Below are 27,556 nucleotides of genomic sequence, written 5' to 3'. Positions count from 1 at the left end.
GGTGGCCTGAAGCTCAAAGGGGCTTTGTCTGTAGCTCTTGAGCTGCTTTCAGTATTTGACCCCCAAGTGACTCCTGGAGGACCAGTGTCACCGGGCTTCTGAAGCTGCTGAAGCTCCTCCAGGCATGCAGAGGCAGCGTGGCACAAGGAGGCGAGCCCACCCTCTCACTGAGGATCAGTTTTGTGATGGCACCTTTAGAGGTCTGTCCTCTTGCAGTGGGAAGAGACAGGGGGACCTAGAGACAGGCTTGTACATGTCCCCCAGTGACAGCAGCATGTGCCTGCACCCTCAAATATACAAGAGCAATGTGTGCAGGTTCTTGATCCACCAAGTTTCGAGCAAGTCCACAGGTGCCTTCTTCAAGGTGTTTCAGACTAAAGCAGCTCTTAAGCAAGATCTTTCTTGGAGGAAGCTGCTTCTCCAAGCCCCTCTACTCTGAAGTTGGTGCTTTCAAAGGACAGGACATGTGTCCCTGGGCATGTGGCAGTGCTTGGGCTGTGCTCGCTGGGAAAAGCGCCGAGTCTCCTGAGAAGTGCTGTATTTAACTGGATTATCCTCCTCGAGAAAACTAATTCCCTTCTCCCTGGTGGGAACTCCCACTCCGGGTGGTTGGGATTAACAGGGATGGAGGAAACAAATTAGGCCTCGCACTCAGGCTCCCTCAGAGGGGAGGGAATAGCGAACACTTTTGGCTCTGCTGCTAGCACTGGGTGATGCAAGGCCCTGTGCTCCGGGGACTGACCTTTGCTCCGTGGGTGCTGCTGTTTGTCAGTAAACTGGTGACGTTCACCCACAGCGTCCATGGTCTCGTGTGGCTCTGACAGGTTCCTGGAAGCGCTGCTTGGAACAGCCTGTGTTTGTCTTTTATTTCCTTTTAATATGTTTTATTTTGTCTCCTGGGCTGCAGGAATCCCGGGATCTTCCCAAAACCGCCCTCGGCATAAAAGCGCCGTGTTTGTTTCCAAAGCAATGCGGACGGCACTCCGCAGATCCCTGCAGCGGGAACCGTGGCTGCCTGCCGGTCCTCGTGGAGCCGTGATTCCAGGGATGGGTTTGTCCAAGTTCCCTCCATCTGCCTTTCTGCCCGCCCTGGCCAGCCTCCTGTGCCTGGTGCTCGCTCAGCACCACAGCCTTGTGAATTCCTGCTCTTTGGGAATAAGGGAGCGTGGTTTTCCTCCCAGCGCTGCTCTGGGTTTAAAACCAAAGCCCGAGGACCAGCTTCGCGTGGCTTGGGACGCGCCGTCCGCTCGCGCTTGCCCGGAGTCTGCTGCCATCTCCCGGCGAGCCCTGCCCGGTACGGGGCGCTTCCTGCTTTATTTTCCTCCTTTTCCCCCTCCTTTATTTCCCTCCTTTTATTTTTCCCTCCTCTTTTTCCACTTTCCTCCGTCCCATCCCTCCCCTTCCCCCTTTTTTCTTTTATTCTCGTTTCCTTTTTCGTTTTCCATTACCTTTTTAGTTTCTCTCTTTTTCCCATCCCTTCTCCCCTGTTTTTTTCCCTCTTATTTCCCTCCACTTCCTTTTTGTTTTCCAGTTCATTGCAAGACCCTCAGTGCAGCCGAAGGCCCTGAGCCCTTGGCAGGACTGGAGAGGAGGGACTGGAGAACAGCTTCTCACTTGGAGGTGCCACCAATTCCTGAGAACTCAGATGGGAGCGAGCACTCTCCACAGTGCTCCCCAGCCCAGGTCTGTGCTCCTTATGGGGAGCGAAGACATTGCCGAGGCATCAGCTCTGTCACTATCACAGCCGTTGAAGCCGAAGGTCATGGGCAAAGCTGCCCATAAAGGGGTGTCCTGGGCTCTGAAAGGCACCTGGGACCCACAGGGAAACCATTTCCATGTAAAAGGCTTTGAAAAAGGCTCTGCTGTGGGGAGGAGCCGAGTGCTGGACATGGTGTGGGTCTAGGGAAAGAAGACCCCCAGAGTGACCATGTGGAGGTGCTCAGGCTGAGCAAGGGCTGGCGAGGTGCTGGACTGCCTTTCCCTATGTAGGCAACGTGTTCCAGGAGCTCGGGGCTGACACCCACCGCACCCCTCAATGTCAAATCCACTTTGTTCTGTGCCTGGGAATCAGACCATGCTGTGCCCTGTGCTGCAGAGAGCCCTCCAGCTCACCAGCACCCCCATCCTGCCCCAGTGCCATGGGGATGAGCCCTTCCCCTCTCCCGCCGGACTGCAGGGGCAGTGGCTGCTCGCCGGGCTCCCTGCTTGTCCCAGCCCAGGGTCAGTGAACCGCGATGAGCTGCTGCATTCACAGCTACGTGTCCCCAGAGCCACGGGCAAGCCCGGACCTGCGGGGGCTGTGCCCAGCATCGCGGAGGGTGTGGTGGAGCCAGCCTGGCTCCCAGCGGCACCCCAGCCTCGGGCGGTGGTGGCTCTGTGGAGCCCCAGCTCCTGGGGATCCGCAGGGCAGGGATGCTGGCTTGGCTCAGCCTCCCCGCTGCAGGATTCCCACGGGAGGGAAGCTGATTGGGACCGGCCTGTGAGTGCTTCTCCACTCAGCTGCAGGGACAGGGTGCTCCCCTCGGACTGGTGGCCTCTCTCATCCCAGGTGCTGGCATATGTGGCCAAGAAAGGCAAATGTGCAGGACACTGAGCATCAGCCATGGTCCTTCTCCCAGTCCATGCTTGTGCAGGATCTGGCCACTAAGGTGAGTGCTGTGCTCATTGGAGGTTTGTTTTGCAAGTCCATGCTTGGCAAAGGTGATCCAAAACCCTGTTCCTTCCTGCTGAGCCCTTCCTGGCGCTACCAGGAGGATGATGGCCAGGGCCACTTCATGAATGTCTCTTGGCTTCAGGAAGAAGCACAATCTGAAAGCAGAACCAGACCTTGGGGCTGCCTAACTCCGAAAGTGATCTGCTGAGACAAGCATGAGGGGTAGGCTGGCTATCCCGAGCTGCTGTCCTGGTGAACCTCCACTGACCAATTCATTGTTGGAAACCAGTTTGCTGCAGCTGTAAGTCCATTGCTGGTCTGCCTCCATGGGGCAGGCGCACTTCTGCATAGGGCAGGGCAAGGACTTGGGATATGACCCCAAATCTCTGTGGGGTTTGGCATGGGCAGGGAAGGACACGAGTGTGGATGTCCCCATGGATGTCCCCTGCTGAACTGGTGCGAGGCCCTGGGGTGCTGGGGGTGCTCCCAGTGCTTAACAGCATCGGCTCATCCATGGGCACTGCCTTTATTGCTGCAGCATCGCCCTGCCAGCCCTGGGCAGGGGGAGGCTTGGGGCGTTTTGCCCAGTATTGATGCTATGAGAGGAAAAGACGCAGTTTTTAACCAGGGGCTGGTTATTTCAGGGAAGGGGGGGGGGGTGCAGGAGGTGTGGGCTGCCTGCTCCAGGCATGCGGGAGGGAACAATGGGGCCACTGTGTGGCCGGACGCCCCGGCCCCTGTCAGAAAGGTCCAGCGAGGGGTTTTCAGCACATTTCTATTCCCCCGCTCGGGTATAATTACACGGGGGAACAAAGAGCCCTTCAAACCTGCCCGGGGGGGCTGCGTGTGCACACACGTGTCTGCTCTTGGCGTGGTGTGAGGGGTCGGTGACCACGCACAGCCACAAAGGCAGCCCTGTGGGGCTGGTGGCACTGGGCATGGGGACAAACCCGGGGTGTCACAGACAGGGTGGGGGACTCCTCTCCTGGAGCCATGCTCCTGGTTGTGCTCCCCAGGCAGAAAGCAAAGAGCAAACCTCGCCCTGGCTCTCAGCACTGATCCTGCCCTTGTTGATTTAGCCATGTGCTGGAGCAGGTTTAATAAAGTGCCGTTTCTTCTGCCCCTGCGGTGCCTCATCCGGTGCATGCGGGACTCTGTGAGCTCCCATGCTGGGTGCTGGTTTGGGGCTCGGCTGCTCCCTTCACTCCCATTCAGGCAGGCAGCTCCTGGCAGCCCCTTGGTGCAGGGTGGGATGGGCAGCTCCCCACAAGCAGTGTGCTGAGGGCTTCGCATCAGCCCTTTGTGGGTCTGGCAGGTGAAGACCATGCTGAGCATCCCTGTGCAGAGTAGGTGGGCAATGGGCTAAAGCCCCACCTCTGCTGGTGGGCAGAGCAGCATCCCCGTGTCCCCCAGTCTCAAGGGCTGGTGATGCAGGCATTTATACCAAGCAGTGGGGGCCATGGGACTGCTGAACCACCCGGAGGCTCTGCCTGGGGGACAGCAGGGGCCTGCCAGCACTGCCACTGCCTGACCACGCTCGTGTTGGGAAGGGGATGAAGCGGCTGTGCAGGGATGTGCCAGGGATCTGCCCTGGGCTGCCCTTGCCAAGGCAAACACCTCACTGCCCTGATCCTTACAGCCCAGCCAGAAACCAGCCCAGCCTCCGCGTGGGGCAGATGATGTTCCCTGGGGATGGCCGGAGATACCCCGATGATCCCCAGCACCCAGCACAGCTCCGGGGCAGGCCCGGCAGCATGGAACAGGCAGTGTGATGAGCGCGGTGGTGCTCAGCAGGCAGGCTGCTGGAGGTGGGCTCACTAGATGGCAGCAGCTCTTCTTCCAAAGGGCTGGAAGGTGCTGCACAGCCCGGGCAGAAAGGGAGGCACCCCAGGACCAGCCCTCGTGTTCCTCTGGGGTTTTGTTTTATGGAAGAAAAGCCAAGATCTTATTTTCTTCTTGATGTTTTTGTAGGGACGCTCACCTCGGGACCTGAAATAGCTCCTTGTGGTGGAGCTCTGGGCACCCTGGCCTGGTGGGAGCAGTGGATCTCCGTTGCCTTCAAGCTTTGCCATCGTCTGCAGATGCTCATGCAACACCACACAGCGTAAGTTATCCTGAGCATCCCTAAAGCACTTGATACCTTTCCTAAATCCCCATCTCTTGGAGTGAAGGGGTATTTTGGGGGGGTTCATTTTATCCCCATGTTTCTGGCTGCCCTGTGGATGGGGAGAAGCTCCACGTACAATTCAGGAGCACAGCGAAGAGCTGCCAGATGGGCTCCCTGGAGCCAGAAGGACGGTCAAAGCGTGCACCCCTGACATGTGCTGAGTTATTGTAGGAGGCTGCAGACAGGCGCTGCCGACTCCTGAGCAGGAACACACAATTGGATGGCTGGTGCCTGGCTGAGACATTTGTGTTAATCAGTCATTATGCAAATAAATAGCTCCACTGTGACACTCAGCACATGTTCCCCATGGAAGTGCCTCCTCCAGGAGGTACAAAGCTCCTTGGTTCCATTTGCAGGACCTGCTGTGGAAAGCAGATTAAACGCAGCCAGCCAGGGGAAGGCAGGGGCCTCCCGAGCCCTCCCAGCCTGCCCGAGATCACCTCTCTCTTTTACCCATGTGGCTTGAGTTACTGTGGCTGTTTGTTTCATCCATCAGGCTTCAAGAATGAGCCACTCGGTGCTTTCTTGGCCTCTCCAGCAAAGTGCTGTGCTGTAAACATAACAAGGCAGGCTTGTTCCAAGCCCTTGAAGTCAACAAGCAGTGCTCCTCCTGCCCTTTGGGACCAAGCTGCTGCTAAATATAGCCAGGGGTGCTTTCCATTCATAAAATGTGAATTATGCTCCAGCTTCCAAGGAAAGAGAGCGGGTCGAGGAGTTCGTGGGTTCCAGACACTCCTGTTTGGGATGCAGGCAGAAAGAAGCTGGAAATATTTGGTCCCATCCTTTCACTGCCTTCCTATTCTTCCCCACGGAGATGGAGGAGAAAATGCTTTTGGGGGAGATATGAGGGATTGATTCAGGTTGATTGCAGAGTTTCTTGCGTCTCACCCTCAGTTACATTATGGCCGGGGTGGATTTGCTGGGGAGGTGAGGGCAGGGGATGGTAGGCATGGGCTGATGGGGTGGCCCAAGCAGCTGCCACACAGGAACAGGAGCAGTAAGGCCTCATACCGCTGCTGCCAGCACCTGAGTGCACTGGGACTTGCCTCCTGCTCGAGGCACTTGCTCCCCTTTGAACACCCTTCACGTTGTTCCCCTTCCTCTGTCCTCCAGCCCTTTCCTCTGCTGGCCTTTGGCTGTCGTCATGTGCTGTAATACTGCCCCTGAGTCGCTCCTCCAGCAGCTGCAGCTCCAGCTGCACACAGATGTGCCTGCCAACAGCCCTTCATCTTCTGTGAGATTCCTGTTTTGCAGAAGAACGAAACCCATCTCCTCGTGGAGTTTAGGGAGGTGCTGCCCACTGGGAAGCCCTGGGTTGCGACACTGGAGGCCCATGGGAGCCATGGCCATGCATGAGCTGCAGATGGAGGCACTGGGCACTCTGTGCATCTCCATGCTGGATGCTGCGAGGCCATTGGTCCCCTGCAGCCCTGAATTCAACATCTGGAGCCATGGCTGTCAGTCTGTGCAGCGCCAGCACCCAAACCACACAGATAAGCCAGGCAATGAGCCAGGGATGCCCGTGTGTGGGTCCTGGGGCACTGCGCTTCCCCTGCTCCTGGCTGCTGAGTTCAGTGTGGGTTAAAAACCTCTGTGGGTTTGGCAATTGGGTTGTTTCAAGACGCAGCTCAGGGCTGCCAAACCAGCAGGTTTCCAGGTACACCGCGGGTCTTTTGATGCCTCGGAGATCTAAAGGCTAAATAAAACTTTAAGACCCACTCTGTGTAATGCTCGAGTCGGGCTTCAAGAAACCTGGCTTCTTTTTATGGCATCTTCAGATCAGCAGTTTCCTGCTGGTGCCAGCACTGCAGTTTCTGTGTGTGAATAAGTGTGTAAAACAACAGAGCTCAGCAGAGCCACAGCAGTGGGAAGGGGCTGGGCTTCACACTGAAGGGCTTTTTCTCTCTTTTTTTCCCTTTTCCTTTTGAAATAACCCCGTTTGGGCCTCCAATAAAAAACCAAAACATCTGTTGCTGGGTATTTGGCTTCTGGAAATCAGCTCCCCATTACTGAAAAGCACAGAAGCAATGCAGCAATTCCTGGTATAGGTCAATAAGACATAAGGTTGCATTAATGCATCATCCCTGTCCATCCTGGCCTCTGAATGTATGGACTGAGGACACCAAGGGAGCTGTGATGCTCTGTGCCAGCACAGGAGGTAAATAATGAAGGTTAGTAAGGAGGCAATTGAATCTGTAAAGAGTCCTTCAAGCCTGATTTATTGATGTTCTCATGAGAGATCTCTGCAGGGTGAGATGCTGCCATGAAGAAGAAACAAGTCAACAAATCACAGGAACATGGTGGGTGTTTGATGCATGGGGAGGACCCTTTAGTGGGGCCACCCTGAGCCCTGGATGGAGAACCCCAGCATGGCTCAAGGCTGCTTCCCCTTCCCAGGCCAAGCCTCTGCCTGCCCAGCTTGCTAGCTCTGCATGAAGAGGTGGAAGTTGGTCCTGGTGAACTCCTGATGGATGCTGTCAAGTAATTTGTCTGAGTCCTGTGGGACATCCGAGAGGACCTGCTGCCCTGGGATGAAGCTCTGCTCTGGGGTGTAGGTGAAGGTGAAGGAGCTGGAGTAGATGAGGCCATCGTTCCTGATCAGCAGGAGTGGGACCGTGATGGGGTATCGCAGCCACCTCCAGTCGCTGCCGAAGGCAGAGACATCAGGGACAACGCACATGAGGGACTTGGGGCTCCTGGGACAGTGCAGGAGAGGAAAATGTGTGTTAAATAAGGAGAGTCCCCTGCAGGAGCAGCTGGCAGTGAGTGTCCACATCTCCTCCAGCCTGAGCTCATTGTGAGGCCTCCAGCTCATTTCCCCTTTTCTCCCCAGTATTTCATGCTGCTCTGCCAAGGTCACTTGGTCACTTGCAGCCCCCTGAGGCCCCTGTCATCCCCCCCCCATCACTACCCTGACTGCAGCCAGGGCAGAGAGCAGGCACCAGCCAGACTCATCCCTGCCTCTCCTTGCAATTTGGGTGCTTGGTCTTGCAGAACAAGCAGTGCAAGTGTCCCTGTCCCCAGGGTCAGCAGCCACGTCCCTCCCAGAGCTGCCCAGCGCAGACAAACCTGGCTGCCATTCCCTGCCCTGCTCCCCATCCATGTTACCTGTACATCGTCTCTGCTTCTACATCTCCAAACCAGACCTTGAGGTGTGCGTGGAAATACTCCCCCTGCACTTCCAGCATGGCCACGTCCCCACCACCAGTGAGCTGTGACGGGCAGAGCGCACAGCAGTGTGTTACATGGCGGAATGAGCCAGACTGCTTCTCCCGCAGGATGCTCTGCCTGCGCATCCCATCCCTGCTGCACATCCTGTCCCCACTGCAGCAGTCCAGACCTGGACATTCCCACAGCATCCCAGAACTGGGAGATGCCGACTGCAAGGGCTTAGGAAGCAGGTGATGGAGAGGTGGGGTGATCCGTGGTTGGTGCTGTGCCTACCTTCAGGGCAGTGATGAGCGGCACAGGGCTGACAGGCTCACAGATGCAGGCCAGGCTCTCGCTGAATGTGTACTCCACTGTCTCGGTGCCGATGATGGTCCAGCAGGAGCCGTCGTTCAGCAGCTCCCGGTTGGCTTCCTTCGGGCAGGGAGATGCCTGTGGAGAGTTCACAGCACCACACTGCAGTGGGGACCGGGGCCGGGGCTCTGCCTCTGGTGTCTCAGCTCCAGCAAGCAAATGCTTCCCTCACTAGGAAATGGGGATCATGATGCCTTTGCAAAGACCTTGGTGACAATGTCCCACCAAAGCAGGCAACCCAGAGGCAAAAGGCTATGAAGCGATTCTGACCATAATTTGGATGCAAACCCCCTTTGCTGGAAGACCCCTCCTGGTGACATGTTCCCCAGCCAGCAGCAACGCAGAGGAGCTTGGAGAGAGGACAGGGAACACTGCAGGCGTCCTCATCCCCTCCTCATGCTGCCGTACCTGGAACTGGATCACTTTCTCTGTGGAGAGACACAGATACATGCGGTCGCTGCCCTGGAACTGGAAGGCGCATTTGTGGAGCTGGGAGATGGGTTCGTCCACGTCCAGCAAGGCATACTGCTTCATCACCTTCCGGATGATCTGTGGGCAGCAGCAGCACCCCTGGCATGGTACCCGATGCTCAGAGCAGCCAGGTCCTTGTGCTGACACCCGCAGGGATGGAGGCTTACCAGGGGTGGCAGGGTGATGCCAGTGGCAGTGCAGACCAGCTGGACCACGGAGCCGTAGCGGATGTACCCTTCCCGCAGGGGAAACTCGCTCCGGGTGCAGTGCTCATTGGCTGTGGGGAAGGAGGGAGGCAATCACTGCTCTGAACAGGGGAGCAGGTTAACCTGGGCTGCCTTGCTGTGCGTTGTGCTGGTGCTTTCTTGCTGCTCTCTCCCCTCTGCAAGTGCTCACTGCTTGGAGAGGCCGTTGCTCCCTGGGAGCCCAGCACAAAAGAGTGCAACTGGGATGCAGTACTTCACAGGGACATCACCGGAGGCAAGGATGCTGCTGGCCTCTGGCGTCTTCCAGGCAAGTTACTTGCTTGGATTGATGAACCTCCAGGCCAACACAGCTCATGCTGACCCTGTCACAGCCTATGTGTCCTCAGGGCATGATGCCTACCCTCAAAGCCAGTGGGAAACGGCTACCAGCTCCAGACACCCATCAGGAACATTGAGCAGAGGTGAGACCTGAGGCAGGTTCCCACATCCCTAGGCTAATTCCCACCCCTTTTGCTCCCAGAAATTGACTTTGCAGCATGGAAGAGCCAGGGTGGGAGTGAGGCAGCCCTGGGCATTGTCGGTGTCGGCAGCCTCATGAGGCTCCTTACCCAGGTGGAGGGTGAAGGCTGCCCACTGCCTGGCACTGGCGATGAAGGCTCCCCCCTCGACAGAGAGGTAGCGGGTGCTGACGGTCTGGGAGCGCAGGCGGTTGAAGAGGGAGACTTTGGAGCCTGGGGAGATGCAGACTGCGGGGAGAGGTGGCTGGGTTAGTGCTTGCCAGGTCTGTGCTTCAGCTATGGGGAGCACAAGTCCTCATTACTGGTGCCCCCAGCCTGGCAGGAGCCAGCATCCTCCCTGCCTGCCCTTCTCTGTATGTGAGTGCCATCCCTGCTGGCTTTTCAAAGGTGTGGGGAGCGTGCTGGCACCAGTGCATTACACATGGTGGTGGGTGAACTGTTTGGAAAGCAGACATCAATATTCCAGATACATCCTCTTTTGGGGTGTCCATGGGCTTTGGATTCAACCAGGACCACTCCAGAGCCAAGCTGTGAGCGCTTGGACAGCATCCCACTCTGCGCTCACACCTTCCTCCCTGCAGAGTCATCCCCATACGCACGGTCTGTGTTCTTCAGCGACTGCTTCTTCTGCGAGGGCTTGGAGATGACCTTGATCAGTTTGCTGTGGAAGGTGCCAATCTCCTGCCCGTTGCTGAAGAAGAGCTTCAGGACCAGGCGGAAATGCTTGCGCTTGTCTGCATCCGAGATGTAGAGGGCCTTCGCACAGCCAAATCCCTGCCAAGGGCAGAGAGAGGCTGCTGGCAGCTCCAGCCCAGCCCCACCAGCCTTCCTCACCCTCCTCACCGCCCCACAAGGGCATAATAGCGCCCTTTCAAAGAGCCCTGGGTTCATTTAAAGGGGGAAACAAACGGAGATGTTATTACAGGTGGAATGAAGAGCTGCGGATCGGCAGAGGCTTTATTTACACTGAGGGCAGAGAATTCCTCATGGAAATGAATGTTCAAGTGTGATTTATCCCACATAACATGAGAAATAACCCTGGGTTTATGGTTTCCCCCCCGTCCTGTCTGATACACTGTGCTTTAGCAGCAATGCAAGCACTGCAGACAAAGGCTCTTTTTGTAAGGTTTCTGGCCCGGCTCAGACCCTATGCTCTTCAGGGACCCCAGATAATGCTTTTCCTTCTATTTTTTACTCTATCAAAGATGTCAGAGCTCTGCTGAAGCTCTTGAACTTTGGGATCTGTTGGGGGGGGGTGGTTTGGCTGTTTATCTGCAAATGAAACCCTGGGTTTCCATTTTGTGATAAGCAGCAGTGCTGCTCATCCCAGTGCTGAAGGAGCTGTGCAAACTTTGGCAGCTCGCCTGCCACAGGGCTGTTGACCTGATGGAGCTCAAAGACAGGGCTCTTTGGAGGTGTGGAAGCCTGCCCGGCTGCTTGTGTTGCTGCATGCAACAGGGTGGCAGAGCAGGAGCTGGGCGAGATGGCTAGGAAGGAAGGACCGTGACATCCCAAGGAAGGAAGGACCATGACATCCCAAGGAAGGAAGGACCATGACATCCCAAGGAAGGAAGGACTGTGACATCCCAAGGAACGGGACGATGTGACATCCCAGGGTGTGGGGTGACGCTGGGGACAGCTCAACCGCTGCATGAGTGGTGTCCCTAAAGCGCCAGGGAGCAGAGGGCCTTACCTTTGCATCCGGCTGCTCCTCAAAGCTGAGCTTCTGTGTCTCCATCAGGCTGCTGCCCATGCTGTCCAGCCCCATGTACCCGCACACCCGAAAGCCTGCATCTCCCGGGTCCCTGGCTGGAAGAGATCAGGAGAAGCACTCTCCAGAACCTGCACAGGCACGGGCTTGGTTCCTCCTGGTGTGGTGGGTGGCCTAGGTCCAGGCTCCAATCTCCCCAAGATCTGGACCACAGAGGTCTCAGCCTTGAGGGAGGAGAGGTCCAGGGCTGCTGCCCAGCACTTACCTTTCATCTGCTCCTGTTTTAACTTCCATCCTGGCCCGCTCAGGTAAACACACGGTGGGGGGCAGAAAAACCTGCAGAGACAAGAGAGCATTTTCTTACCCAGAAAAGCTGCTTGGGGTCAGTGGGATGGCTGCGAGAGCAGAGACCAGCATCAGGAACAAGCCTGTGCCCTGGGAGGTATGTGATGCTACAGCAAAGGGCTGGGGTGGGGGGAACCGGGCTCTGCTGAAGCAGTTGTCTCAGCCCCTCTGCCCTGCACTGGCTACAGGCCATGGGATAGCTCCCAGTGGGGAGGACAGGGCGCCCTGGCCCCCCATGCCCTAAGCCAAGAAGGGATCAGGACCCCTGCCTCTGCCAGGAGGGAATTTCGGCCAGTTAGGAACAGAGTTTGCATTCACAGCTAGATTCGGAGCCCAATGCAAATAAATCTATAGCTAGCATTTTGGAAACCTATTTTCCTGTGTTTTATTTGGATTTCCACTGTCTTTACACTTGTGTGAATGGTGCAAATTCATCCCCTATTGATACTGGATAAAGCACTAGCACAGAAAACACCAGGGCAGAGGGTTGAGTGTTTCAGAGCCCTAAAGTCCTGGGTACGGGTTTATTTAAATAAGTCATTCACAGCATGGGCCCCTGATTCCCACCATGAAGGAAAACAGCACCAGCACCTTTAAACTTTAACCTGGCAGCTCTGTGCTGGTTTCCTCTCCTTCTCTAGACCTGGCACTGATTTTCATGCTCATCCCTTGCTCTCCAGGAGCAGGAGAAGGAGGCTGTCCCAGAGGTGAAGCAACACGGGGGCTTCCCTCCCGGCTGGAAGACCCAGTTCTGAAATAAAACGTTTACCTATGGACCATCAGGGCACTGGAAGGGGTGAAGACTTTGTAGGCGCAGCCAGCTCAGCCTAGAGCTGTCTCTTGGGGTCTGGGTGGGTTATGCCTTAGAGGTGGAGCTTGGTGCCTCAGAACTACTTCGCACTCAGTAATAACAGAGGTTTATTTATATCCCAAGGATTAATGGAGAATTAATTATATTGCAGCGCCACAGTCTGACGTCACTGCCCAGGAGCAGAGATTTGGGAGATTCAAGCCAGAACCTCAAGGTGTTTTTGCAGCGTGGGCAGGATTTACAAAAATAGCAGCTTTTTGGAGGCTGTGGGCATTGACGGGAACGCCTCAGCCCCTGCTGTGGCCCTTTGGATTTTAAGGCAAGTTTTCCAGAGCACTTAAAACATGAACCTTCCCTCCCCTTCATCTTTGTAATTTCACTCTTGGTGGGTAAGACTCAGACTGTATCTTCCCTTCTTTTACTTCAGATTTCTGATCTCCAGTGCTTCATGGGAGGAACCTGACCGCAAGGAATGTCTCACTGGCATGGATGCAGTTGGGGATTAAAATCCTTCTTGTGTCATTCAGTAAGCCTGAATAATGGTTTTGAATGCAAAGAGGTTGCGAGTGGATGGGGAGGGGACGTGTCAAATCATTTGCTTAGATCAGAGGAATCTAGCTAGGCTGACATAGAGCTTTAGGCAGCTGGTTTGGAAGTGGCCATAGAGGAGCTGGAATGATGTCCCACCTTTTCTCATTGCCGTATGACTTCTGTGCGACTTTGGCATGCAGTATCAGCACTGTCTGGTCCGCCGGCAGCTGCAGGTACCTCCGCACGCCGTCTCGAAGCAGATTGGTTTGGTAGGGGTTGGATCTACAAGACAGTGATGCCCCAGCACTGTAACACCAGAACCGGGCTCCCTGCCTTGCCCTACCAGCCCTATGCTTGGAGCTCCCTCTGTGTACAGCCAGAAGGTGGAAAAGTTTTCTCATTGGAAAACATCGGAGCTCAGCTGCTCTAAGACCAGGACTGGCATTGAAAAATACCAAGTTTGGATAACTGAGTAACTGCTTGTCCTTAAACCATGACACTGCTTCATCAGTTTTCCATCCAACACGCTATGTTAATAGCTCAGAAACACGCACTTCTAAGGCTTCCAGTCCCTCTCAGTGGTGGCAGTGCTCAAATCAATCATTAATTTGGTTTTCCACCTGATGTGCTTGTTGTTGTGTGGCTTTTTGGTGAGTTGGGCAATGATGCTGCTGAGCCGTGAGTGCAGCTGGGGAGCTGTCACGCAAGGAGGAGCTGCTCGTTGGCTTCAGCAAGGGCTGTTGGGTGAAAATAGCTGCGTTTTTCTCCAAGGCTGACAAAGTAGGTGGTTTTGCTGATTGTTTCTGCTCTATTAACTAGAAGGAGTTCCCATGCACCCGGTATTTAACTCTGTTAACTTAGTAGGTTGGGCGTTAACTGGCTAGAGAGAGGTGAGGTTGGTCCAAGCCCATGGGTCCCACTGCTCTGCCACATGGGACACGTCTGCAAGAACTGGGGTGTGAGAAGGGAGGGGTCATGAGCCCCTCAACCCCTTGGGTACCTTTGGCTGGATAACAGGGAACCAGAAGCAAAGGAAGAGGTGCTGCAAGCCCCTCCTTCGCACATCTACCAGTGTTTGGGATGTGGTAGCTGGGCACACTAAAGAAAGGGGACCCACTGTGGCTGGTTTTGAAAACATCTTGACTTAAGACTGAGTTCACTTCTGTCATGCGCTGAGCTCCCTTGACTTGCTGCAAAGAGGTGTCCGTGCCTGCTGGTATTAGGACAACAGCTCTGTGTTTCTCTGTGGGCAGCACTGGAGAATTGCTCAGAAGAGAAGTGGTGAGTGATGGGGGGCATCAGCCATGGCCAACCCAGGGATAATCTTGCAAGAGATGAGCAATGGAGCATCCCCATTAGAAACAGTCTCTCTTCCTCTTAAATGGACTAGAAATGGAGAACAATTGAGGGCTTAAACAATCAGATGGGTGAAGAGAGACAGATCTGGTCCTGCCAGGCACCCCAAGGCAGGTGGTGGTGTGACCTTGTTGGGCTCAGAGGCCAGAGCAAGCTCCCAGGGAGTGAAGCAGCAGCAGTCACTGCAAAAACCCTTTGAGAAGAGTTCACCTGCCAGTTCTGTTCTTCCCAGTGCAACGTGTGCGTTTTATAAAGGCTATGCCCTATGCAGCTCCTAGGACCCACGTTACAATTCATGCTAAACGTACATCACTTCCAGCTTTCCCACATTGCGGATGGAGCTGATGCTCTCCTGTTTGTATGTGGGAGACAAACACATCTCACGTACAAGCAAATATTTACCCAGTGTCTCCTCTGGGTAGTCCCGCTGGGACCTGACACTTTGCACTTCACAGATTTTCCCATCACTGCTGGGTTCAGTTATTAGATGGGTGATACAATTTCCTGCCCTCCTTGTTCTCAATTCTTTATCCCAGACATGTTAGCTGGATCACCAGCAAGCATAAATCAATAGAGCTCTGCCAAAATCAGATTTACAGCTGGTGCCAGTGTCACCCACAGCATTAGCTGCTGCTCTGTGTCTGGGAAATGAATGTTTTATGGCCATGGCAAGCCTGTTCCTGACTGCAGAGCATATGCTGCAACCAAGCTCCTCTCGGAGCCCAGTGCTATGGCTCTGGGCTCAGTTACAGCTCATCCCAGTTGGCACTCATGACAAGGCTGAAGGAGCAACTTTTCCAGATAGGCACTCAGATCACCCCTAACAGGTCCCACAAAGACCTTCAGATTGCCTTTACCACCTCCCATCAGAGGCTGGATCTGTTGCCTCCACTCCTCCATCATGGGGCTGGGATGCTCCTGCTCCAGCATGCTGAAGCTGAACTTTACCAACACTATCCTACCAGTGCCCACTTCAGGGTGGGTTACTCAGTCTTGCTGAAAAGCTTCACTCCCACTTTTCTGCCTACTGAAGGGTTTGTATCTTTGCACAGCCAAGGAATCCCATCAGAAAGTTATTTGATCTTTTTCCATAATGGCAATCTGCAGCTGTCTCACTCATCACTGCCAAGCAATGATGTGATTTCAGCTTTGATCAGCCTTTGCTGCTTTCTCCATCTAAAAGCACCATTTGGGAGTCTCTCTGCAAAAGTATTCACTTTTTTTAACATAACTACTGATTATGATCAGGATAAATGTGGAAGTGGATCGAGGAAAAGGCTGTCCATTGGCCAGACACTGGATATTCTTTTACATCAGTGCAACACAGTGAAAAATGGGTACTAAACCTTGCTGGCTCTGTTCAGTACCATTTTGCCCTCAGTTTGTCAGGGACAATGGGCACAGAGCAGGGGAGATCCAGGCTGGGTAAAGGAATTTTTTCCTGGTGAGACTCATCATTATTTAGTGCAAAATGAGGAGCAGCACTTTGGGCCCTTGCTCAAGTCCCAGTTGCGGGGACAGGCTCCATTCCTGTCAGTGTTCACCACCATTGCCTATCCGTGTGGCTTGGGGTCTGCCTGGGAAGCACCAATCCCTGTGGAGCTCCTGGGAGCTCCTAGTAACCCATCAGCAGAGTAAGGAACAGCCCGGTACCAAGGCCAGGCAGAGGCAGGGAGTGTTCAGGAGCAAACTGCCAAAACCTGTGGATTAAGACGTGTGCTGACAGCATGGCCAGCAGCAACGCCTGCTCCGCAGAGCCTCCCTCAGCACCGGCTCGGGGCAGGGCCAGGCTTGTGCAGCTATCACTGCTCCCTGCATCCGCACGTAATACCAGAGGCACGTGGGTTTCTGCCCAGAGCTTATTAAAGAGCCTTCTGGAATAATTATCCACATGCTATTTACTGCTTAAAGTGGGAACGTGCATGCAGGTAAACAGATCATAGTTCTTCAAACTGGGTGCCTAGGTGAAGAAATGACTACCTAGGACCTTGGTTTTCTTCTCTTTGTCCATTCTCTGCAGCCATTGTCTCCCAAATTTGGGGGCTAAACTGTTTCAGTGACGCACTTCTGGACAGTACTCACCATTCTGCCCACAGAGGCGACCACCCAGCATCCATCATCTGGTTTAAATTTACCTTCAGAGAGTCAAAGGGCTATTGCTAAAGCAGCTCAATATACCCACTTGGCTCCTTCTGGCACCTCCAGCCTCCTCAGGGTTACAGGGAATTATTCACTCCTTCCTTAGTATAATTTATTATATTAAATTATTAAAATGCTTTGGTTGTAGTGCAGTGTTAGTTCAGTGTCATGTTAGCAGCACTGCATGGGCTGGGCTCCTTGAGCTCATTCTAAAAGCCTCCTTTTCAGAGCTCTAGGTCTCAGCTGGGACTCAGTTGCTCTCGTACACAGTCAGGCATTATGTGGAAACAGGGGGAGCAAAGAGGGAGCCACCACCTTTCTCCTGCGCTGAGTTTTTAAGCCCCCCTCCCTGCTCAGCCTGGCATCACTTACCACCCTTGCTTTAGGTCAGGATGTGCCTCAGGCGAGGGCGTGAGTGCACTTTGAGGTGCATCTCTGGGGGAGCTCTGCCGTGGTGTTGCAGATGGGAGAGACCCCAGGGCACCCATGGGTTTTTGCTAGCCCCAGGCCACGAAGTCCTACAACACCCTTTGTGTGCACCCTTGGGCAACCACGGGAGCAGAAAACCACTTCATGGGCACCAGGAGAAGCAAACCACCCTCTGCTGCTCCCCAGTTCGCAAACATTCACCAGCTCAGCCTGCAGACGAAGGCATCCAACTGTTTCAGTCCCCTGGGAGTGGAAGTACCAACTCAGGAGACCAAACCACAGTCCCGACAGGTATTGTTTAGAAATGGGGTCTTCACATCAGCTCCTTATACAAGAACTTTAACTCATGGTAACAGTGTCCTCAGGCACAGAAAACACAGAATTGAAGTGCAGAGATTGATTTACTGCTTTTCCCTCACAAAGGAGCTGCCGTTGGCCTTCCTCAGGACACAGCTGCCTGATGTGCTTACTGGGTGCCTGCTGCCACAGAGGGCAACTGTTCTTTCCTCAGCTTGGGGAAACCAAACGTCCTAATAAAAAATATCCATTTTAGAGGTCTAGGTTATATTTTGTACAGAGCAGGGGAGAAAATGCCTGCAGTGCTCTTGGGGATGGAGTCAATGCAATGTTTATGCAAAAGGAAAAGCCATTAGAAATCACAGAAATGAGAAGCCTGCAGTTTCTGGCTTCCCTCATTTTTCAATACCTCCTTTAATCCAGACCAACCCAACCCACAAGCCCTTGTATATGCATGGGTATTTATAAATCCTGTATTTCCCTCACTGCACACACAAGTGAAATTCAGCCTTTTCTGGGCTTGGGGGATTTATCGACCACACCAACAGCAAACACTAACTGAGACCAGGAAGCACAAAATCCCTGCGGTGCTGAGCTCTGCAGGGGACAGGGGGCCAGCCGGGGTGGTCACCCTGGGCATGTTCCCACTGCCCTGCTCCTGTCCCAGCACCAAACACCCAATTTTGGTAGCACAGTATTGCCTCGTCTGCTAGAAAACGCTGATAATGTGGGTTCAGATTTACTGGAGTCTCTTTTCTCTCTTCCTCATGTAGCCATTGGTGTTAGTGCAAAGAGGAAGGGAAAAATCAGTCGTGTAAAGCACTAAAGGTGGTTCCTACCACCCCTAGACTGATCTAAGTGCTGAGAAGACGTGCAGGGCTGGGAAGGTCTATTCCTGGCTGTCTAAGAAGTTTCTGCCGCTGATCTCCATCACTACAGAGCCCATCACTTGACCTGCTTGCTGGAATCTCAGCCCGAAGCTCTACAGCTCTGAGAGCTCTGGTTCAAAACCCACATCCCCACACTGCGGCCACTACCTGCAGAGGCTCCTAAAATCCCAGGGCATTGGAGGTCAAATGGGTATTAAGCCTGGACTCTCGTTTTTGCAGGAGCTGGTAAGTTTGTGAGACTCTGGGTGAATTCCCACAGGAGGGGAAGAGGAAACAAAAAAAGAAAATAATGAAAAAAGAGAATAAAGAAAAAATAAAGGAAAACAAAGGAAAATAAAGGAAAGAAAAAATAAAGAAAAAATGAAAATAAAGGAAAGAAAAAAAGGAACATTAAGGGGGGAAGAAAAACCGAAAATAAAGCAAAAAAAAAAAAAAAAGAGAAAAAATGAAAATAAAGGAAAAATAAAAAAAAGTAGAAAATGAAGGAGGAGGGGGACGAAAAGATAAAGGCAGTAACCGGGGCTGTCGCTGCCCGCTAAGCTCCCGCCGTACGGGCTGGCATTAACCCGTCCGTGCTCAGCTCCGTGCCCGTCCCGCCGCGCAGCTCCGCCGGTCTCCGCTTCCACCTGCGCGCAGCTCCGCTCGCCCGCGGGACGCCCCCACAGGGCCAGGCGGATGAACCGAACCCCCCCCCCCCCCCCCCCACCTCCCCAGCGCAGCCCCGGAGCCCGCCCCGCTGCCCCCCCCCCACACCCCCCCCCCCCGCTCCCCCCGCCCCGTTAAATACTGCGCGGGGCCCCGCCACCTCCCACCGCTGCTGCCGCCGCGCCCCGAGCCGCGCAGCTCCGCGCCCCGCTCCGCGCCCGCCGTACCTGACCCAGCAGCGCGGCGGGGAGCGGCTCCGCGGCCGGCACGGGTGAGTGAGGGGCTCCGAGGGTGCCGCCGGCCCTGCGGGGAGGGAAGGAGAGGAGAAGGAGAAGGGTGAGGGTGGCCTCGTCCCGTCCCGGTGAGCAGCGCCGAGCACCGCCGCGGGGGTTGGCAGCCTCTGGGGGGACTTGTCCGGGGAGCGGGGCTGGTGGTGGTGGTCCTGGGCGTGAAGAGCAGCGAGCAAAGCTGGGGGTGGGGGGGGAGAAGCAGAGCCTTTGACATGGGTTTTTGCCCCAAAACTGGGGCTGGAGCTCCCCGAGCTCCTGTCCGTGTGGCCTTGTGCCACTGAGCCCCAAATGAACGTTTCGGTGGGCAGCAGGAGATCTGGTACCCGGCTCTGATCATATCCTGCTCTGAGCCAGGGGCCGGTGCTGAGGATGTAAATTCTTCTTCGCTGTCCATCTGCTCTGCTCACCTTTCGCCTAGCTGTCGGGCAGGTTCCTGCTTACACAACCGAGGATCTCTTTTAGCAGAGAATAATAAGGTCTGGTACACCTGGGCAAGGCGAACTGAGCCATAGGAGATGAGATCCTGCAGGAAGATAAGCTTGAAAGAGTTCCCTCACTTTGCTATGTGCTGTTTCTGCACGACTGGAAAATTGAGGCTGTGCATTCTCATAAATATGTTTGCACAAGCAATCACCCACCTTTGGCTTGTAGTTCCAACCATCTCCCAGGGAAAAATTAGCTTTGGGCACTTTTGTTCCAAGCAATTACATGGGAAAACTTGTTTGGAAAATCAGATTATTCTGCACTCATTGTATTTGTGCTCGCACGCAGCCGTCCGAGATAAGTGGAGCTGAGCAGATACATGATGAGGTCCCTCTGGGACCCTCTATGGCATCTCTTGGTAGTAAAGATTTGATAGTAAATTGCTCCAAGCACAGGAGCAATTAATCACAGGCAGTGAGCGTGCCGGTCCTCAGTAGCAAGTAGAAACTGCTTTTCACAAGCAGATTCTTGTGATCTCTGCAAGGATTCATTAGATCGGCATTTGATAGCTGCAAAAAGTGTGTGTGTGTGGGGAAATCTGCTCTCAGATCTCAGCCCTGATATTTGCCACCAGGATATGGATAAATTGAGCCTCATCTGAAATACAGATTCCCATCCGGAAAGCGTGCAAGAGTGCTTGGTGTTTGTAGTAAACCAGCACTTTCCATTGAAGCAGGCAGGGAATTGCTGCATCCCACTGGGAAAAAAGCTGTTGTTGATTTTTTGGGGGAAGTTGTAATTTCATTATTTCTTGAAGAATTAAAGAAATTCTACTTGATTGGTACAAGCTGGGCCCGGGAGCTACCCTTGCTGGCCGCAGTTGTAAACAGAAGATGTAGCCAACAAGGCAGCCCGCTGTAGGCACTCTGCGGTCACAGAAGATGTTTGTGCTCCCATTGCTCATAACATAGCATTTCCCTTGAGGTTGGCATTAGGGGTTAAAGGTTTTCAAGAGAAGCCTTTGTTTAAACATCTTTAAAGTTTCCAATAGGGGCCCCTTTGTTCACTGTGGAGCCCTGTGCCTGCCGTGCTCATAAAATGCCATTTACAAATGCTCCATGAATAGCGCTGAAACACGGAGGGGGAAGTAAGTACTGTTAGAAGTAGTGTTTGTATATACATGCACATGGGAATTGCAGACAAGCTGTGAGTGAAGAAATGAGACCTAGAGAAAACACAGGGGGGAAAGAAAAACCCAGAAGATTGAGTGGTGCTTATAAAGAAACTCATAAACCCCAGCTACTGCCCACGACCAGTCAGTCCCTCCTGTGCCAGATGTCCCACACGTCTCCTCCAGCCATGCCAGGAGCCCTAGGAACTTTCTGCCTTTGCCTGCATCTTTGTCTGCAAACATCTGATCTCTTGCTTTGCAAGCCCTTAGTTGCACACATGAATCCATTGCTAACCTGGTCCCTCTGATGCCTATCAAGGAAATCTACTGGGATCAGCTGTGGCTCCTTGCAGAGAGGTGTCAGTAACTCCGTTCCTCTGCAGACTTCAGCCTTCCTGCGTCTGGGCTGTGTCATGCTGCTTCACTGGTTGACTGCCAGCATACAAGTTCAGGAGCCTTTGAGTTGTAGTCTGTGGACCCGTAGGAGTCCATGGTCTATAGCAGGAATCGGTAAGAGTATATCTGTTAACAGCAGAGGTCCCCAGCCATGGCCACAAATGCTGCTTTAAGTCCCCTTGGAAGTCTTGCAGGAGGGTTCCATGCAGTGTCTGAGCATGCTGACAAGGCCAGGCTGACACACAGATGCCAAGGCACAAAGGTCCCCAAGGCACCTCTTCCGCATGGGTGGAAGTGAGACCGCAGCCCATTGCGATGGTGGTGGAAGTTCTGTGGTGCACCTCCTACGGGGTGACAGCATTCCAGCCCTGTGACAGTGGTTCTCTGGCTGTCCCACTGTCAGAGGGATGTGGCAGCAGTGAAGTTAGGTGGGAGCAGTTTCCCATGCTGTTTCTGTGGTTCTTCCTGTGAAAAGCATCCAGCCAAAGAATTCAACCAGCTTGCTTTTCTGTCTTGACGAGGGCAGAAAAGTCTCCGTGTGCTTTTCTGCAGCCACCAGATGCTTCTCACTTTCTGCTATTTCAATTGAACACATAGCAGGATGGGTAGGATAAAAGGGAGAGGCATAAGAATATTCTCCTGGTGTGTTTTCTTATGCCAACACATTGAGTCACGTCTCCAGAGTGAGAAATATGATATAAAGATTAAGAGAAGGAGGTCAGGCAATGAATCTATGGTTGCGAGGCTGAAATAGCAGGCGTTCTGTGGTTGTCTGTGCCATGTAAGCTTGCCGGAGGTCAGCTGGGGATAGTGGTCCCAGTGGATTTGGGAAGTGGACATCCTGCTGGTAAGCATCAATCTTACTGCTTCGAGGTACCAGCTTTGCTGCATCAGGAGCTCAGCTGACAAACTGCCCCAGCCCAGGAGCTGCTCTGGGCCGTTTCTCTTTCCTTTGTGGTTGAATATACATATTTCTAGGGGAAAAAAAAAAGCTCTCTAACACCTTCCTCCCAGAACAAGAACTTGGGCAATGGAATGCTGCCTCAGCTGCTGGATGGCCCGGACCTCATTCCCTCCAAAGTTTGAAGTCTCTTGGCCCTGTTCAGCTGTCCTCCAGGGGCCTGTTTGCAGAGAAACATTTGCTTTTTGAAGAGAGACAGTAAAGGTGGGTCTTCCCCTGCTGACCACTCTTCATCAACATCTCAGTATCCAATATCCCTCCAGTTTTGCTTCAGATACCAGTTAGGAACAAGATGAGTTTGCGTGTCATGCAGCTCAGGACATGTGCAGCCGAAGGTCTGCAGTAGGACAGAGAGGAACAGGGAAATGCCACTGGCGGTTCTGAAACAGGAGGCATCTCTTGGCATGAGTTGAACAAGGGGAACTGGCTGACTCTACATGTGCTTCAAAAGGCTGTGTTTAATTTGCAAATGAATATGGCATTTATTCTTGCCACCTGTGCCACAGCAGCCCAGGTACAATGTGTTTCAGTGCAGAAGGTGGCTGGGCAAGAGGCTTTCCTCCTAGCTGAGATGCAGAGCACTGAGAGGTCTTTTAGAGGCAGATTGATGGCAGAGAAAGACCCCATGTGCTGTCATGGAGAATACCTCAAGCTCTGTCCATTGGCACACCCAGCATTTCCTTCTCAAGGGGACTTCAGTTGTCATCTCATAGTATGAGCCACTCAGAACTTGTATGATGTTAGGTCCATGAGCTGTGAGACAAAGATGTCTGTCACTTAGCCTGCAAATAGACCTGGACAAGAAACCTGTCTTCCTCCTGCCCTCCCTGTGAACATCCTAATCCTAGTGAGTGCAGGAGTGGGGCCCATAAAACAGGGAATTGGCTTTTGGAGTGGGGCAAAGAGAGAGAAAGAGTAGTCCCTTCTGCATCCAGCAAAGTTTTCCTGTTACAGCACTCCTGCCGATTCACTCCTGTTGGGTTTGGAGCCACGATGTGCTGTTTGAGAAGTACAACCTTGGTTTTCAAACAACGTGTTCTTCCAGGTGGCACTTGGCCCAGCAAAGCTGCCGTAGCGTTGTAACCAGAGAGTACTGCAATGTCCTGGAAAGAGTCTGCTCTTGTTCTCCCACACGTGTGTTTGGGGAGAACCAAGGACACATCAGTCCTTAAAATGAGGGAGAAAACTATTTTGGGCTGGAAATTCAGGCCATTTCCCTGGTTTTGGAGTGCTTGTGCTTCCTGCCTCTTCCTTGCTCTGAAAACTGCACTGCTCTCATTGTTCACATGGGATTTGCAACTCGTCACCCGGCTGCTGTGGAGGATGGGCACTGAGATGGTGGAGCTGTGACTGAGTGCAAGGTCAACGCTGCCTGTAAAATGGCTTTGAATCCATCTCATGGGCAGCAGAGGCACCGCTGAGAGCCATACACCTGCAGGCAGGAAGCTCCTTGAGTTTGTGGATTGTGCTGAAGGAAACCAACCTTTGGGTAACCCTCCAGGAGAGAGTGGATCCAGCTCTGGGGCTGTCACGGGCCTCATCCATTCACACAGCTTGAGGGTCATGCAAATATATGGACAATGTGCCAACAGCCCGTAGGGATTTCCTACGACAGCAAAAATCAGGTATCAGGACGTGCCTCCAGGTTGATGTAAGTTGTTTGCATCTCTCCAGGTAGCTCTGGTTGCTTTGTTGTCCCCTGTGCCTGGGGCAAGACATGTTTCTGTCTTCCTTCCTTGGTTCTCCATGCACTTTTGGGGCAGCCTCTCTCTTGGGCATGGACTTCAACGATGACTTGTCCTGCTGAGTACATTAAAATTTGTCTCCCTATTCTCCAGCCTGAGGCCAGCTCTTGCTGTCTCTCTGCTGTTGTCCTGGCAGGACGCTGATGTCCTAAATGCAAGAAGTCTGTGTCCAGGCTTCTGAGCCAATTTGTGGCTTTTTTTGATACTTTTATCAGATAACACTGATGTGCAAGTTGAATTATGCCCTGCCAAAAACTTCTGGCTGGGTCTGCACATAGAAAAGCCCTGCAGAGCAAAACAGGGTACATGGAGAGGCAAGTGAGGTGGGTGAACCTAAGGAACATCACGTCTAGGGCTGCTCTACCATCAGCCAAGATTTCCAGCACAGGAAATACGTGTTATTAGCTGGTAGCAGAGGTGGCATCAGTGCCATGCACCCCTGCCATGCATGCCCAGGCTCGCTGTGCATGCCTCCTCCCGTGCACAGGCATGCTGCATGGACAGCCCTCCGGCTTTGGCATGTTGGGTAACAGTGTGCTTGGTCAGAGGCTCCTGACTGTTCCCCACTCCTTGCAATACATGGTGATCCCTTGTCCTGCTTCTCACAGGGTCTGGAGCCAGGACAGAGCTGCTGCTGCTTCTACAATGTGCCACAGGTCTGCCAAGCCCAGGCAGGACCTGTGGCTGGAGTTGTGTGGGTTTTGCCGTAAACAGAAGTCACAGCTAAAGGCTGATGTGCCCAAATATATGAAATCTTGTACATGAGACCTGGCTCATGACTCCATAGCTGTGGCCCACGACCTGCTTTACTCCTAATGACACTATGGCTGGGGCTTTTCCTGGGCTGTGAATGCACTGCCACCTCCTGAGCCTTTCACTCCTTTCCCCATCTGCTTCATTCCCTCTACCGTTCAATCTGTAGAGCTCCCACCCCTGCAACAGCAAGGAGGGTAGGGAGCTGCTCCCTCCAGCTGTCCTTTGGTCTTGCCCAAGGGAGGATGCGCCTGGTCCAACCTGCGTGGATGAACCAGAAGGGGAATATTGGGAGCGTTCCTGTTAACCTGTAGCCAGGAGGGAGCTGCCAAGGAGGCCACGCTGAAACCCGAAGCGGCTGTTTTTCCCGAGACTCAGCACTTGGCAGGGAGAGCAGACGGACAAGTGGCGCAGCCGGGAGGGATGCAGGCACCCTGGGGACAGCACTGCTGGTGGAGGTGCCCTGGGAAGGGTCCTGGGGAAGGCATTGCTGGCTTACCCGTTTGCCCCTGGGGATTCGTCTCCATGTCCTCCTTGTCCGAGATCATGAGGAGAGTCAAGAGCAGGCTGGGGTCATTGCTGACCCTTTGCGTGGCTCTTCCCTCGGTCACCCTCTTTGCAGCATGAACTGAGCATCTCCTTCAGCAGGGACAAGCAGTGGCTGGTTTTCCCCTTGCGTTGGTCAGGAAGGTCAGGAGATGATCCAAGTGTCCCTCTCAGCTTGGGTTCGGCTGAGCCAGCCCTGCTGGGGCAGCGCTTGCCCCGCCTGGACCTTTTCTCCTTTATAGCTCAGTGTTATCTCAAGGTCTCTGGTGCTGCAGCCGGTGCTGTGTTTGCCTTGCTTGCAGCACCTGCCCGCCAGCCGGCCGCTTCCCACCCATCTCCCTCCTGCTCCTCCGTGGTAGCAGGAGGTTCAGGGGGAAGTGTGGGAGCCCTTGGGGTGGGGGAACCCCTCCATGGGGATGCAAGTGCAGGGGGAGTGAGGACAATGGGTAGCAGGGATGCTGTCTGGTGCAGGATGGTGGGAGAGATACTTGGGGACATCTGTCCCATTGCTTTTGCTTCCCCATCAGCTTTGCTGCTGTTGCAGGGCTGGGCGTTATATTGAACTGGGGACTAGGGTGCTGTCCCAGCCTGGGTCTCTACTTCCAGGGCTGGTGCTGAACGCATGGCTGAGCTACCCTGCCCTGTCCCGGCAGCATCAGCCCCTCCAGCTGTGAGGAGTGCCAAGACTTCATCCAAAGCTGAGATGCTGTTAAAAATAGATCAGTCTTGAACTGGTTTTCTCCTTGGTTTCTGGCCCAAAACCTCATTCCTGTCTCTGGCTGGCTTTGAAGCGATCTGGATGCTACGAGATGCAGGCTCCGTACCAGCCTGCCACTGCAGGGAGGCTTGGAGAGCAGAGTGCTGTAGAAGTGTTATCGGTGGCATAGCTTTCCCCGGAATATTTAGCGGTTAGTGAGTGCTTTCTGCCCCAAAAAATTGCTAGGAAAAGAATCTGCTAAATAGGGAAACAAAGCTGGGATAGGAGGGGCTGTTTGCTCCTTTGCTTGCACATGGTGCTCTTGTGAGGGTGCACAGACACCCAGGCACTCCTGCCCACAAAGCCCTGTGGCTTCCTAGGAAATGCCTGTTGGGCTGCAGCCTCCCCTCATCTCCAGAACCCGGAGTGATCCCACTGGAGTGATCCTACCAGAGTGATCCCACTGGTCTCTCCATTGATAGTTCTGTAGGAGCCACCACGTCCCGAGCTGAGTGCTTACACTCCCTGGGAAAAGGCAGAGTCTCTCACTTTGAGGCTTCTGGATCTCACTTTCCTCCTGTAGCCCTTTTCTGTCCTTCTAATTCCTCAGTGTCATTTTTCAGGTGTGAACGCTGAGTCTGGAGGCAATTCTAAGATGCAGCTGTGAAGCCTATTATCAATGTCCCTGCTATCAAATACAGGAGGTTCAGGGCTGCAGGTAACCAGTGAGCAATTAAATGGCAACCCTGGTGATGAATTACAATGGAGACCTCCTGGGGCTAAGTAAATACAGCTGATAACTGCCGATAAAATGAATTTCCGTGCCTTTTCTTTTCTGAAAGCACCCTTCTAGTACCTGTGCCCAGTCATGGTGCTGCTGTATCCCAGGGGAAGCTGCGTTACCTGTGGCATTTCCACCCCCCAGCTCCTTGGGTTTCCAACCAGGGCTGGATAAAAGTGATAAAAATAAACCAAATAAATCCATGTCCCTGCAAGAGCTGGGCAAGGGCAGGGAAAGGCACCACAGAGGTGGGCAGGGAGGGAGACAAGTGACAAACTGAGGTTTTGGTAACTGATTTAAACATCTTTTCCTTCAACTGTCTCACCTCAAACACTGTTGGGGTGCAGAGCATCCCTCAGAAAAGCCAGCAGGATGCGGAGAACCGCAAAACATTGATGACAGTGGTGGGGTCCCCTGATGTGATATGGAGGAGAGCAGCAATACTTCCCCCAGCACCCTGCCAGGGGGGCATGGGTGCAAGCCTATCTGCATAGGCATCGTTACACCCTGTGCCTGCGGAGGCTTCTGCTCTCCAGAGGTAGTTTGGAAAAAGGCAGAGCATAGATTTATGGAGCTGCTTGGAAAAATGGTCCTTGCCAGTGACTCTGGGCCACTGCTGGGCAGGTTTTGTCTGTGCTGCTGTTTCCTCTGGGGGCTTCTCTTCCTGTGCAAAGGGAGCTTCAGGAGGTGCTCTGCATCCCCCGGTGCAGCTTTCCCACTCTCCGGCTGGCTGTGGAGAGCAGCCGCTCCGCCAGTGAAGAAGTATTTGGCTGAACATCCCATCCGCCTGGTTTGTGAGTGAAAACAAGGCTTGGCCAGCTCCACCCAGAGCAGAAAATCAGACCCTTTGGCAGGTTGTCGCTGCTGTAATGAAATTGAGCTGTGCTGAGACTGCCAGTCCTTAAATGGGAAAAGTCCCACGTGGGTCCAGAGACGTCTGGGGATGGATCTGTCAAAACTGGTGTTGCAGAGGGTTTTTGGCACTGCCTGGGGACACCCACCACAGGTGAATGCCGCCCTGTGGCTTGGCCCACCCTCAGCACTCATTGCACGTTGTCTTCTCCCCGCAGTGAGTCCCCGCAGCGTGTGGTCTCACAGAGCC

General features: G+C 53.7%; 1 protein-coding gene across 1 annotated transcript; it reads right to left on the bottom strand.

Annotated features, from left to right (window-relative positions):
- Positions 1-7,242: 7,242 nt before the first annotated feature.
- RBPJL (recombination signal binding protein for immunoglobulin kappa J region like) lies at positions 7,243-24,978 on the bottom strand (the record flags this gene model as incomplete). Its single annotated transcript, XM_080628131.1, has 12 exons — positions 7,243-7,516; positions 7,929-8,032; positions 8,265-8,420; positions 8,751-8,891; positions 8,981-9,090; positions 9,628-9,765; positions 10,137-10,311; positions 11,231-11,346; positions 11,514-11,584; positions 13,092-13,217; positions 18,919-18,994; positions 24,930-24,978. The coding sequence occupies 12 exons, from the start codon at positions 24,976-24,978 to the stop codon at positions 7,243-7,245; spliced, it is 1,536 nt and encodes a 511-aa protein (XP_080484257.1).
- Positions 24,979-27,556: the final 2,578 nt, after the last annotated feature.

This window comes from Psittacula echo (genome assembly GCF_963264785.1).
Source record: "Psittacula echo genome assembly, chromosome: 12".
Classification (NCBI taxonomy): domain Eukaryota; kingdom Metazoa; phylum Chordata; class Aves; order Psittaciformes; family Psittacidae; genus Psittacula; species Psittacula echo.
This window is presented reverse-complemented; position numbering and strand designations above follow the sequence as displayed.